Genomic DNA, 15023 nt, shown 5'->3' on the forward strand with positions numbered 1-15023 from the left:
TCCTCCTCTTTTTGCTGAGGAAGCCTAGCCCTGAGCTCACATCCATGCCCATCTTCCTCTACTTTATATGTGAGTTGCCTACCACAGCATGGCTTGCCAAGCAGTGCCATGTCCGCAACCGGGATCCGAACGGGCGAACCCCGGGCCGCCAAAGCAGAAAGTGCGCACTTAACCGCTGTGCTACCAGGCCGACCCCTAGGTTTCTAAATTTAAAGTAAGGCACTAAAACAAATGAGCTTTAAAATCAGATAGACCTGGGTTCAAACCCTTATTTGGCTATTATACTAGTTGTATTACTTTGGGTAAGTTACTTCCCCTCTGTGATCCTCAGTTTCCACATCTGTGAAATGGGGATCAAAACACATATTTGCAAGGTCCCTGTATCGATTAAAAATATGTGCAAAGCACCCAGGAGGAAGTAGGGGCTCACTAAACGGAAGTAATTAGTAGTAGTTGCAGCAGTTGTATCTACACAAGTCCAATGTGGACACTGGGTGTTATTATTATCCTCATTTTATAAGAAACTGAGGCTCTGAGAGGGTAAGAACCTTACCCAAGGTTACACAGTGGTAGAGTGGGGACTCAAACCCATGCCCCTGAGCTCTATATCTGCACTGTCCACTAGAATTTTCTACAAGGAAAGAAGTGTTCTATATCAGTGCAGTCCATTATGGTAGCCACTAGCCACATGTGGCTACTGAACACTTGAAATGTGGTCAAATTGGGATGTGCTATAAGTGGAAAATACACACCTGATTTGATGACTTAGGACAAGAAAAAAGAAAAGAAAGTATCTCATTTTTATATTACATGTTCAAGTGATAATATTTTAGAAATATTGGGTTAAAATATATAATTAAGGTTAATCTCACTTGCTTCTTTCTACCTTTTTTTAATGCGGCTACTAGAAAAATTTCAAGGACATGTGTGATTCACACTGTGTTTCTATTGGACAGTGGAACTCTAGAGCTTCTCCAACAGATCACCTGAGACAAGGAACTTAATATTTTGTAAAAACTATTTGCAACCCACTGCCCACCAGCAAGGAGCCCACTATTACATAAGAACAGCCAAAGAGCATACCCACCAGAAAGAGACTTCAGGGCCCTCCTCTGAGCTCGATGACCCCTGAGGCCCAGAGGGGGTGTGACTTTCCCTGGTGTCACAGAGGTCGGCAGCACAGCTGGAACCATGCCCAAGGCTCCTCAGCCTGATGCAGCCACTTGTTCCACCATTCAAGAGTACCTAATGGGATCTGACAATCAGTGCTTTTACTTCGGCAAATGGAACCCTGGGATAATAAAATTAGAGCCTGAGACCCATGATCTTGAGAAAGCAGGATCCTCTGGGAGGTTTCACTGATGGACACCTCTCAAGCCACAGCCAGACACAGCCGGGAGCCTACTCGGGTGTCCAAGACCCCATAAGCACCTTGGGTCCGCGTCACTGCGAGGGGCGGCTCTTGTTGTAGACGAGGAAGTCTAAGATGTCGTGCCACACGTTGCTGTCCTGGTACAGGTAGGTCATGGAAGACTGCAGGGAGGGCTGTAGCGTGTGCCTGTGGTACTCAAACAGCCACAGGACCAGCCCCCACACCACGGCAGTGAGCAGCGGGAATGGGTCCCGCTTGGGTTCAGGGATGTAGCCTTTCTCCACGCCAAGGCGGCACAGCGCGAACAGGGTGCGCGACACCAGGTACATGTTGATCTGTAGGGAGGGAAGAGCAGGGGATCACGGGTGGGCACAGCTATGGGAAGCTCCCAAGCATGCCCATCCCCGGGGCGCCTACTGTGCACTGGATCAGCGTTCTTAAAGCTGGCGTGCCAGATGATTTGAAGTGGTATGTAGCAGGCATTTTAATATTACTATTTACATCTTTAATACTCTTTTTCATTAAAAAACTTAAAAATGAATGTATTTACACATTTCAAAACTCAAATTTACACAGACATCAAAAAGCACGATCCATAAAAGAAAAAATTGATAAATTGGAACTCATTAAATTTAAATTTTTTTGGTTGTGAAAGCCCATGTGAAGAGGCTGGAAAGAAAAGCTATAGACTGGGAGAAAACATTCACAAACACGTATCTGACAAAGACTAGTATCTGGAATACATTTTTCATTTTTATTTATTTAATTTTTTTTGAGGAAGATTAGCCCTGAGCTAACATCTGCTGCCAATCCTCCTCTTTTTGCTGAGGAAGACCGGCCCTGAGCTCACATCCGTGCCCATCTTCCTCCACTTTATATGTGGGATGCCTACCACAGCACGGCTTGACAAGCGGTGCCATGTCCGCACCTGGGATCCGAACCGGTGAACCCTGGGCCGCCGAGGCGGAACGTGCGCACTTAACCACTGTGCCACCGGGCCAGCCCCTGGAATGTACTTTTTAAAAAAGCTCTCAAAACTCAACAATAAAAAAAGAAACAATCCAATTAGAAAATGGGCAAAAGATGCAAACAGATATTTCACTGAAGAGGATATACAGATGGCATATAAGCACTTGGAAAGATGCTCCACATCGTTAGCCATCAGGGAAATGCAAATTAAAACCACAATGAGATAGCACTACACACTTATCGAAATGGCTAAAACAAAAAATGTGATAAACCAAATGCTGGCTAGGATGTGGAGAAACTGGATCGCTTGTGTATTCCTGACAGGAATGTAAAATAATACAGTCACTCTGGAAAATAGTTTGGCAGTTTCTTATAAACTAAACATGCACGGACCATATGATCCAGCAACTGCACTCTTGGGCATTTATCCCAGAGAAATGAAAACTTATGTTTACCCAAAGACTTACACAGGAATGTTCTTAGCAGCTGTATGCCTAATAATCAAAAGCTGGAAACAAACCAGCTGTCGTTCAACGGGTGAATGGTTAAATAAACTTGGTACATCCATACCACAGATTGCCACTCAACAGTAAAAAGAAATGAGCTACTGAAATACACAACGACTCGGATGAATCTCCAGGGAATTATGCTCTGAAAAACACCAATCCTCAAAGGTTACGTCCACTTGTATAACATTTTTGAAATGACAAAATTTTAGAAATGGAGGTCAGAGCAGTTGATGCCAGGGGTCAGGGAAAGGAGGGGAGTGGGGGGAGATGGCTGTGACCTGGATTCCTAGACTTCAGAAGTTCACAGACCAGTGAAATTTCTGACAAAAAAACAAGACTGGGGAAACTTTCTCAAAATAGAATATGTTCATTTCCACAGACTCCACAATTGCGTGTCTAGGAACTTTCTTTCTTTTTCTTTTTTTTTTGCTGGAGGAAGACAAGCCCCGAGCTAACATCTGTGCCGATCGTCCTCTATTTTGTATGTGGGTCGCTGCCTCAGCATGGCCGACAGTGGTGCAGCTCAGCACCCAGGATCCAAACCTGTGAACCTGGGCTGCTGGAGCAGAGCACGCCAAACTTAACCAGCAGGACACAGGGCCAGTGCTCTAGGAATTTTTGGACAGACTGACACATGTGCAAGATGATGTCCAAACGAAGACGTAGACTGCAGCATGTGTGCAATGGCAAATGGCTGGAGACACTTAAATGTCCATCCAGAGGAGACTGGTGAGATCAAGGCTGGTCCACCCACCCAGTGGAGAGCTCTGCTGATGTTAAAAAGGATAAAGGACTGATGAGAAAGGTCCCCAAGATATATTGTTTCATGAAAAAAAAGTGTAGTACGATCTCCCTGGTGGAATGTGCATGGACACAAGCACAGACAGGTTTTGAAGGGCTACACAAGACATAGTTCAAGTGACTGTCCCTGGACAATGGCTTGACAACCAGAGGGGACGAGGACTTGCTTTTCAGTTCATTTTCTAATTTTGTTATGATGTATCCCAAGCACCTAGATGTGCGCCAGGGACCTAGGGGGTGCTTAATCTGCATTTTGTAAAATGTGAAAAAAAAAAAAACATTATTTTTATAATTTAAAAACATTTAAGGGGCTGGCCCTGTGGCTGAGTGGTTAAGTTCACGTGCTCTGCTTCAGCAGCCTGGGGTTCACTGGTTCGGATCCTGGGCATGAACCTACACACCACTCATCAAGCCACGCTGTGGCAGCATCCCATATAGAATAACTAGAATGACTTACAACTAGGATGTACGACTACGTACGGGGACTTTGGGGAGAAAAGAAAAAAAGAGGAAGATTGGCAACAGATGTTAGCTCAGGGCCAATCTCCTTCACCAAGAAAAAAAAAAACCCCAACTAGCGTTTAGTTTCATCATTTCATAAAAAAATGGAATTTTAGCCCAGAAAAAAAGGCAAGTTATAGAATAAGAGATAATCTGAGTTTAATAAGCTTTGTTTTATGAAAATCTTACTCCAGGGTCATTTTTTTTTCTCATTTCACTGCAGAGTGGTTTTTATTTAAAAAAAAGTCTTTGCCCCAGAGAGTAGCACCTACATTGATTTTGAGAACCATGGAATTCCAACAAGCTGCTTGGTTTACAGATGGGGAAACTGATGTTCCCAAGGTCACACAAGGACTGGTTAACCACAGATCCTCAGACGTGGAAGGGAGCCAAGAGCTCATCTTCGACCCCCACCCCCAACTCTACGCCTGAACCAGGCCCCACCCCACCCCCGTCCGCATCCCGGGAGCATCTTTACCTGGCTGTTGATGCTATTGTTGTCTCCAAACACCAGCCAGCCCCCGACGAAGGCAGCCAGGAAGGAGTGCACCTGGTAGGTCTCGCCCTGCACGCGGGACTGCAGGGCACAGAGTCCCTTGTAGGCAAACACAAAGCAAGCCAGGTTCCGGGAATGGATGTACGTGGCTTGCAGGATGGCCCGCAGCTTCTCCCGGAAGCTGCACAGACAGAGGGAGCCACTGTGAGTGCGGGGCCAGCCATTCCAAGGGCATTCGCCCACTGGGCATGCAAAACTGACCCAGGCAAGAAACTCACTGCCGATGCTCATTCAACCTGAGGCCTCTAGCCGTGTCCTCAGGGTTGCTCCCTCACTTGATTCAGGCTTTGACTCCATGCCGCCTCCTCCAAGAGGCCTTCCCTGACCATCCTACATAAAAGAACTCCCAGCACATCCTCTCCCCTTATCCTTTTCTTTTCCTTCATAGCTCGTTTCACCACCTGACATTCACATGTTTTTTCTTATCTCCCCCGACTCCTGCTCCATCCCAGTGGAAGCTCCTAGAGAGTGGTGTCTACCCCTGGCTTGTTCATTCTCAGGGTCCAGAACAGGGCCTGGCACATAGTAGATGATCAATAAATATTTTTTTGGCATGAACGTGTGAAGACATGAATGAACGAGTGAGAAAGTGAGTGAATGCCTACTATGTGATGGATCTAAGGATACAATTCTGAGAAAAAACAGATCTCTAGCCACCCTCAAGAAGTTTAATCTAATGGGAGAAGGAAATATAAATAAATAATCACAAAACAAGGGTCAAACGTTGACCTTGACAGGAGATGATCCTGGGAGCTGGAGGATGAGGAGTCGATGAGGTCAAGAGGAGAGAGGAGCTGCATCCCAGACAGAGGGATCAGCAGGTGCAAAGGTCCTGAGGAGGGACAGAGAGTGGGGAGTAAAGGAACAAAGAAAGCATCAAGGCCTGGGCAGAGAATGTGTGGGCAAAGGATGTGGGGGAGGGATGGGGCCACACTAAGTTTTGTCTTTATCCTGAGAGAAGTGAACATTTAAGCAGGGGAGGGATTCCAGTTATCTTTTAAAGTTAAATCACCAGGGGGCAGTAGGGAGAACACAGGGAGAAGGGCAGAGTGTACTCTGGGAGATCAATTCAAGGGTGGCAAACCCAAGTGCCCTCAAGGCTACACAAGGATGCCAAAGTGGACCTGTGGAAATCTGCCAGGTGAGTGGGGACAGCCAGGAGTCGGCTGATTCTCACCCCACAGGAACATGGGCCCAGGGCTGCCAGTTCTAAGGGAAGAAAGCTGGATTTCCCAGTCTTTAAATATTGGTACTCACCCTACCTTCAAAATGTTTCTAGAGTCTGGCACTTCTCACCACCACTGGCACCACCAAGGTCTGAACCACCGGCCTCGCTCATCTGGATTACTGCAACAGCCTCCTAATTTACACCTCCTTCTGCCCTTGGTCCCCGGCCCCTGTCTCTTCTTAGTGTGGCAGCAAACTCTTCGCTCTCACATTATCAAAAGCTAAGTCAAATGCAGGCGCACCTCGTTTTATTGCCCTTTGCTTTATCGCACTTTGCAGATACTGCGTTTTTCACAAGACCCTCCACCAGCAAAAAGACTACAACTTGCTGAAGGCTCAGCTGATGGTTAGCATTTTTAGCAATAAAGTGTTTTTAAATTAAGGGTACGTACATTGTTTTTTAGACATAATGCTCTCGCATATGCGACAGACTAGAGTATAGTGTAAACATAACTTTTATATGGACTGGGAAACCAAAACATTGCTGTGACTCACTTTACTGCGATATCTGCTTTACTGTGGTGGTCTGGAACCAAACCCGCCGTCTTGCTGATGTGTCCTGTCATGGCACGTCCCTGCACAAAATCTTACAATTGCCTGTTTCACTTGAAGGAAAAGCCACCTCCCCTCTACCGCCTAAAGCTGGACAGGATGGGCCCAGCTTGCCCCAGTGACCTTCCTCTCTGTTCTCTCCTCTCTAATCCCTTGGTTCCAGCCTCCTCAAACTCACCAGGCGTGATTCTACCTCAGGGCCTCCGCATGGGCTGTTTCCTTGGCCTGAAACACTCCCCTGATACCCACTTGGCCAACTCTTTCAACTCCTTCAAGTCTGTACTTGAATGTCACTTTCTCACTGAGGCCTTCCCTCTTTAATTCTGCAGCCTGCCTCTCCACCGGCACTCGACCCTCCTTCCTCTATCCCGGCTCTAATTTTTCTTTCCCATAGCCCACATTATCTGCTAACGTACCATATCCTTTCCTTATTTATGATGTTCACTCTCTGCCATGCCCTGCTAGCATGTGAGCTCCACAAGGGCAGTGATCCTTGTCCATCTGTTCCCTGCTGTACCCCAGCACCTAACACAGAGTCTGGCGCATACCAGATGCCCAATAACTATTTCCTGAATGAATGAACGAGTTCAATTTTAAGAGAATGGAAGGCAAAAACCAAGACAAGTAAAAATAAATAAATCAAGCAAAAATACAAAAAGAGAAGGTCTTGCAAGCTGGATTTGCCCAGGAGGCTGTCCATATGTGATTCTTAGAAGCTGCAGGCTACACACATTAGAAACTAGACCACAGGGTGGTTTCTGAAAAGAGCCTTGAGGGAAGAGTTATAGGAGATCAGAGGAAGACCAAGGCATACGAGCAAAGAAGGCGGAGTGGAGAAGGAAAGCGCATTTCTGGTGGGGGCGCAGCAGGAGCGAATGTGTGACGGGGGAGCCACACGTGGCACGTGCATGGAATGGCAGGGAGTCCTGTGTGCCCAGGGCGCTCTGGGGGGATGTAGGCGCGTGGTGCGGGGATGCAGCTGAGACGAGGCTGCAGACGGTCGTGAAGGCCTCACCTGGGCTTCTCTGGAGGACAGTGGGAGTCAGGGGAGTTTTAGAGCGGGAATAATAGAATCAGAATTGTACTTCAGGTGGTGAGGTGGGGACAGGCTAGACCCAGCTAGGAAGCTACGACATCCGTCCTGGCACTGAGGGCTGACCACGTTCTCTCCCAGTTTGAGGGGTGTGTGGAGGGGGTGCGTACCTGCCACTCCGGAAGAGAAATGTCATGACCAGCGCGTGAGGGGCCCGGATTTTGGCTCCATAGCTGTAGAAACAAAAGGAAACAGTTGCTATGGCATCGCTGCACCACAGTTTCTTTCTGAGCTTTCTCTCGGACTCCTTGCCCCCTCTCTCCATTCCTAATTCTCAGAGCATTCTGGGAGGAGAAATAATGCTGGCTTTCGAGTTAGATCTGGGTTCAAATCCTGCCTCTGACAGGTTCTTGGTAGTGTCGCCTTGGGCTTGTGATTTAACTTCTCTGAGCCTCAGTGTGCCCAACAGCAAAAGAGGGTGTCAGACGTCAGAGGGCTGGTTGCAATTTCGATGAAAGGAGACAATGTGTGTAAAATGCCTTCACCATCCCCAGTCGGCTGGCTGCTTGGAGTTGCTGCCTCTGCCCACCCTGACTTTCCCAGCGCAGCCAGATTCATCTTTTTTAAACACAAATCACATCACATCACTCCCAGCTTAAAAGCCTCCAACACCTTTCCACTACTCACAAAATTAAATCCAGGCTCCTCTCCACAGCCTTGAAAGTGCTGCAGGATTTGGCTGCTGCTGACCTCTCCTACCTCACCCCATGCCACTCCTCTCCTGCTCCAGCCCCACTGGCCTTCCTGGAGGTCCTCTGACACACCATGTTCTTCCCTGACTCTGGGCCTTTGTCCAGGCTGTTCCCTCTGCCTGGAATGCTCTTTCCTTATTACTCACCCACCCTCTTCCTCAGCTTTCCAGATGCAGCTGGGCCCACTGTAAAGGCTTCTGAGCCCCCAGCCTAGGTTAGGGCCATATTTTCATTGCACAGATCCCCAAGCTTCTCTGCAGCACTTTACACTCCTGAGCGAATGACTTGATTATTCATAATTACTTATTCTATTCTCATTATCCCTTCCCTCTATTCTGGGCTCTGTGAAGATAGGAACTGTGTCTGGCTTATCCTCTGTAGAGTCCCCAGCAGCTCGCATGGTACTTGACATATAGTATGTGCTTAATAAATGATTGTTGACTGACTGATTCCAGAATAGACCTTAATTATCTGCGAGGGAACATAATCTCTAGAAGATTCTCTTTGTCTTAGTCCACCTTAAAGTTAACAAATTCTCTAAAGCAGTTGCTAACTAACATTGTATTTCCTTCTACCTGCTCAAAACGCACCTCTTTCCAATTATTATACATGGGGGAACCTCAACTTTGTAAAAATGCATTTTAAAAAAAAGACTGGAGGAAATATCCCACAATGTTATTAGCAACGTTTCCTGGGCTGGGGGAACACGGGAATTTATTTTTGTCTGTTATTTTACATTTTTCTATACTTCTAAAATGATCTACAATGATTAAACATTGCTTTTAAAATTAAAATAATTGAAATACATTTTATAGTTTCTTTTTCTTTTCTCTTTTTTTGAGGAAGACTAGCCCTGAGCTAACATCTGCTGCCAATCCTCCTCTTTTTGCTGAGGAAGGCTGGCCCTGAGCTAACATCCGTGCCCATCTTCCTCTACTTTATATGTGGGACGCCTGCCACAGCATGGCTTGCCAAGCGGTGCCATGTCTGCACCTGGGATTCGAACTGACAAGCCCCGGGCCACCGAAGCAGAACATGCGAACTTAACGGCTGTGCTACCGGGCCGGCCCCTGAAATACATTTTATGTGTTACACTAATTGCCTCTTTTTAAGCTTCAAACCTCTTCCCCCGACCCTCCTTTCAGCTTCTCATTTGAGCATCTGGGGATCACGGGAATAAGACCACATTCACCTTCATGTTTACCTTCATTGTTTTAACTATACTCAAGTGGGTAGTAGAAAGGAAATAATATTTGGTGCCAAAGCTCTGCCATGTTTTGCTGTACGAACTTGGATCAATTGCTTAACCTCTCTGAGTCTCCCTTCTTCCATCAGTGAAAAGTATCTTCCGTTTCAGGGTCGCTTCTGGAAGTTAAGGTCATAGCACATGTAAAAGTTCCTACTTCAACCAATATTGGTATCTCTTCCTTTCTTGTTCTTTTTTTTTTTTTAGTACAGTGCCTGAGCCCCAGTGCCCACAGATCCTTATTTAGTTGGCTTGGGATGGAGCCTGGGCATTGTTTTGTGTTTTTTTAAGATTTTATTTTTCCTTTTTCTCCCAAAGCCCCCCGGTACATAGCGTAGTTGTGTATTTTTAGTCGTGGGTCCTTCTAGTTGTGGCATGTGGGACACCACCTCAGCATGGCTTGATGAGCGGTGCCATGTCCGCACCCAGGATTTGAACCGGTGAAACCCTGGGCCACCGAAGCAGAGCACGCAAACTTAACTACTCAGCCAGGGGGCCGACCCCGGCCCCTCTTGTTCTTCTTTATCAGACTCCCTCTTTCCCAACCAAGTTCTCCAGCTGCCAGATCCTGATCTAACCAGGCTACAAGGTCTAAAAATCCTTGACAGCCTCCTCGAGACAATCGTCATGAGCCACATATTGTTGTCGTATGATTATCTGTGAATGTTCCTCACAGGCTTGTTTGAAATAGCAAAAGACTGGAAGCGAATCCGTGTCCGTCCACAGGGGGCCACTGGATAAATAAACAATGGTCCCACCATTCAGTGGAATACTACACGGCCGCAGAAGAATGAGGTGGCTTTACGTGTACTGCAGGATTTACTAGAGCAAAGTGTGTAAAACGTAAAATTGTGTAAAACAAGGTAATTCTATAGATCTAAAATTATTTCAAAGTAAAACTTGTTTTAAAGGTGTAGAGAAGAATGCATTTATATATGCAGACAATATTTCTGGAGGGGCACATAACAGATAGAACACAGGGGTCACCTCCAGGCAGCGGGAATGGGTGATGGAAGGACGGAGTGAGCAGGACTTTGTACCAGATAACTTCTTATGCCTGTTGTGACTATGTTACTTAATTTTTTTATTATTTTATTGAGGTCATAATGGTTTATAACATTGCGAAATTTGAGGTGTACATTATTATTTATCAGTATTCTGTATAGATTGCATCATGCTCACCACCAATAGTCTAACTTTTATCCATCACCATACAACATGCCCCTTTACCCCTTTTGCTCACTGCCGAACCCCATTCCCCTCTGGTAACCACTAATCTGTCTCTTTGTGTTTATTTATCTTCCACATATGAGTGAAATCACGTGTGCTTGTCTTTCTCTGTCTGGCTTATTTAGCTTACATTTTCCCTAATTTTAAAAAATAAATAAAATAAAAATGTTAACAAGTTAAAGCTGATGCTATTGTTGTGGTGGCTGGGCTGAATCACTATCTTCTCGCCTGCCTAGCCATGGGCAGGACCCTCATCCTGGCCCCAGTAAGCTCTCGGCCCCACCTCTTCCAAAGTCGCATCTCTTCGCCCTAAACAAAGAGGCCCTCAGCCTCCTCCAGCTGGCCAGCGCTAAATGGGCCCTTTCTTATACCGCATACACAGGCGGAACAGGGCCCCCAACACCCGACATCTGCTACACCCCCTTCCCAAAGTCCTTAAACTCAGGTGGGAGCTGGTTACTGTTCACAGGATTACTCTGTGTCCTGAACAAAGGGATGCCCTGGATGAAAAGAATTTAACGGACATAATGACAGGTGCAACGTGATGCCCTGGAGGATCCTGGTCTGGACAAACTAGCCCAAGAGGACATCTGGGGGACAACTTGGACAACCTATCAACTGGACAGTAGTCAACATCTTAGGATTCTTATTAATTTATTAAATGTAACCATGATCGTTTAGCCATATAGGAAAACGCTTTTATTTTTAGAGATGCACATTGATATATTTAGGAGCGGAACATCAAAGTGAGTTAAATTTTACAAAGTTTATACGTCCCGGTTGTCCAGCCCTGCTGCCCTAAATGGATGGCCTGTGTGCACAAACAACATATTTTTTTAGACGTTCAAACCATTCTCTTCTCCCTCTGGCAAATTCCAGCTCAGTCTTCGAAATACCACCATCGCCTCCTCTGTAAATGCTGTAAGGCATTCCAGATCCCCTGGTACTGCCATGGTAGTTTAATGATCAGTCTCCCCCGCGAGACTCCAGGTCCTTACAGATGGACACAGGATCTCAGCACTAGCCAGTAATGGGATCACCGACTTCGGGCACCCTTGTATGGGTGAGTTTGTTTCCATTTTACAGAGGAGGAAACTGAGGCCAGAAGAGACGAAGGCATCCAGTTTTGAAATGAAGGAACTGGCATTTGAACCCAAGGGCCTGACCTTATTTTATTTTACTTATTTATCTTTTTGAGGAAGACTGGCCCTGAGCTAACATCCGTGCCCATCTTCCTCTACTTTATACGTGGGACGCCTACCACAGCATGGCTTCCCAGGTGGTGCCATGTCTGCACTCTGGATCTGAACTGGTGAACCCCGGGTCGCCGAAGCAGAACGTGTGCACTTAACCACTGCGCCACCGGGCAGCCCCAAGGGCCTGACCTTAACAAGTACCTTCCCAGGCTGGGAAGGTCCGTGAGATCACAGGAAGAATTGGGGTAGCAGCAGGCATACAAAGTCAGCATTGGACAATGCCCACTGGTCCCAGGGCCTCTGTGACTCTTACTCACTCCTGCATTATCCTGAGAATATCCAGGCAAAGGGCCACTCATGTCATCTCAGGCTCACCCCCGGTCACAGCAAGGCCTGGCTGATATGATGTGGCCAGACCCAGCAGGAACCAATCTCTACTTGATTCAGGGTGCCCACGGAAGCCAAGAGCCTGGCGCTGGGGTCAGGCATCCATCCCTGAGTCCGACCTGGCTCTGACCCTGACCAAGTGACGTGACTATGAACAACGAGTTTACCTCTCTGAGTCAGTCTTCTCATCTGGAAAACGGGGACAATGTCAATTCCCACCTTGCACGCTTATTCATTCATTCAATAAATATTTGAGAGCTTACTATGTATCATGTACTAGGAATACACCAAGGAACAATGTAGATAAAAATTTCTGCTCCCGCGACACTCTCTAGTAAGCAAGACAGCACATAAAAACAGGATACACAGGGTCCAGCCCGTGGCGCAGAGGTTAAGTTCGCATGTTCCGCTTTGGCGGCCCGGGGTTCACCAGTTCAGATCCTGGGTGCGAACATGGCACCGCCTGGCAAGCCATGCTGTGGTAGGTGTCCCATATATAAAGTGGAGGAAGATGGGCATAGATGTTAGCTCAGGGCCAGTCTTCCTCAGCAAAAAAAGGAGGATTGGCAGATGTTAGCTCAGGGCTAATCTTCCCCAAAACAAAACAAAACAAAAAACCAGGATACATAAGTGAACTACTTAGTGTCAGATGGTGACTAGTTATGGAGAAAAATTAAGCAGAGAAGAGGTAGGGAGTTCAGGGATAGCCTCATTGAGGAGGTGACACTTAAGGAGAGGTCTGAAAAAGGTGAGGGAGTGAGCCAGGCAGACATCCAGGTGAATATAACAATTATAACACTAGGGGCCGGCCCAGTGGCATAGCGGTTAAGTGCGCACGTTCTGCTTCGGTGGCCCAGGGTTCACCAGTTCAGATCCAGGGTGCAGACATCGCACCACTTGGCAGGCCATGCTGTGGCAGGTGTCCCACGTATAAAGTAGAGGGAGATGGGCATAGACATTAGCTCAGGGCCAGCCTTCCTCAGCAAAAAGAGGAGGATTGGCAGCAAATGTTAGCTTAGAGCTAATCTTCCTCAAAAAAAAAAAAAAGAAAACACCAGCCAACAGTTACATAAATAACAGGCTCTGTGCTAAGTATTGCACACATACTGACTCAAGCCTCTGACCTATAAGTACTATTATCATCCCCATTTTATACAGATTGTAGCTTAGAGAGGCTAAATGACTCGCTCAAGATCACACAGGGAGGTGGCACTAGGATTAGAACTGAGACAATCCTGGGCCGCACTGTGGCCGAGTGGTTAGGTTCGCACACTCGGCTGCGGTGGCCCAGGGTTTCCCCGGTTCGGATCCTGGGCAGACATAGCACCACTCGTCTGGCCACGCTGGGAGGGCGTCCCACATGCCACAGCTGGAAAGGACCCACAACTAAAATATACAACTAAGTACTGGGGGGATTTGGGGAGAAAAAGCAGAAAAAAAAAAACCTGAGACAATCCACTTCCTCACCACCATGTCATGCTGCCACTAGGATGCCAACTCCCGGAGGACACAGACCTTTGCTGGGTTTGTCCTCTGCTGCATCCCCAGTTCTGGCACAGTGGGCTCTCAATAAATGATAGCTGTTGCGCATGAGGCTCACAGGAGGCGGAGCTCTCCTCTAGGCACCAGCCAACGAAAATGACCCCAAGACCTCCTCTCTTGCAGGCTTTAAGACCAGGGCTGGATCAATTTGCCTAGCAAATATTTGGAGATTCTTTTACAGTCTTTGTCACTCCTGAGACCAGGCTGCAGAAGTCTCCTGTGCCATGGGGACTTCGCGCTAGAGTCATACCGACGAGAGGTGAGAAGCGGGATGTGAGCCCACGGGAAGCTTAATGGGTGGAGCATGGGTAGGAGGCGCCACCAGCCTGTTAAGAGGCCAGAGTCCAGTTCCCATTGTGGAGATGGGGCCCCTGAAGCCAGAGAGGCCCTAGGGCACACAGCGGAGAGGAGGGGGGTTGGGAGGAACTGGACTCAAACGAGGGGATACAGAGGCTGGCATGGAAGGTGGTCCCGGCAAGAGGGCCGGACTGCAAAGCAGAGGACCCAGAAACAGCGTAGTGGGAGCCCGGGCTCAGAAGGCGCTGGGAACCCCAAATCCAGGGCCCACTGCGGAGAGGGTGGACACTGAAACCTAGGGACACACTAGGTCTGCTCAAGGGCACACAGCGCGGCAGCGCGGGTCCTAGAACCCGCTTCTCCGACCCCAGCCAGGCCCGTCCCTCAGCCCCGGCCCGACCCAACGACCCTACTCACACTACCCCGTTCCGGAACCCCTTAAGCATCGCCAAGGCAGCGTGGTAGCGACGCTTGCGCAATAGTGCGTTGACCGCAAGGAGCAGAGCCCGCAACCGCGGTGGGGTGGCCATAGCGCGGGTGGCGCGCCAAGCGGCAGGCACAGAGCAGGATGCACACAGACAGCCCGAAGTTCCAACTGCACAGCCCGCAGCGCCGGGCTGCGCCAGCCGTGCTGGGCAGCGCCACCGACTCTTGAGCCCATAGGCTGTGTCTGCTGTCACTCATCCAGGGAGAGCTAATCACAGGGCAGAATCATCTCACAAGTGGAATGGGACGCGCGCACTCTCCCGAATAGCGGTCTGATTGGAAGAGAAGAGAGAGCTTGTAACCAATCACAGTGGGCTCCGCCCAACTCAACCTAGGAAGGTTAGAAGCCCACGCCTGAATTTGTCCA

General features: G+C 47.9%; 1 protein-coding gene across 1 annotated transcript; it reads right to left on the reverse strand.

Moving 5' to 3' along the window:
* Positions 1 to 1260: 1260 nt before the first annotated feature.
* On the reverse strand, positions 1261 to 14777 carry PXMP4 (peroxisomal membrane protein 4). The gene is made up of 4 exons (XM_046679839.1): positions 14588 to 14777; positions 7691 to 7753; positions 4631 to 4829; positions 1261 to 1707 (listed from the first exon to the last, which is right to left on the reverse strand). Exons 1-4 carry the CDS (start codon positions 14698 to 14700, stop codon positions 1444 to 1446), a joined length of 639 nt encoding a protein of 212 aa, XP_046535795.1. The 5' UTR covers positions 14701 to 14777; the 3' UTR covers positions 1261 to 1443.
* Between the last annotated feature and the right edge of the window lie 246 nt (positions 14778 to 15023).

The sequence above is a fragment of the Equus quagga genome, chromosome 12, assembly GCF_021613505.1.
Source record: "Equus quagga isolate Etosha38 chromosome 12, UCLA_HA_Equagga_1.0, whole genome shotgun sequence".
NCBI classification, from domain to species: domain Eukaryota; kingdom Metazoa; phylum Chordata; class Mammalia; order Perissodactyla; family Equidae; genus Equus; species Equus quagga.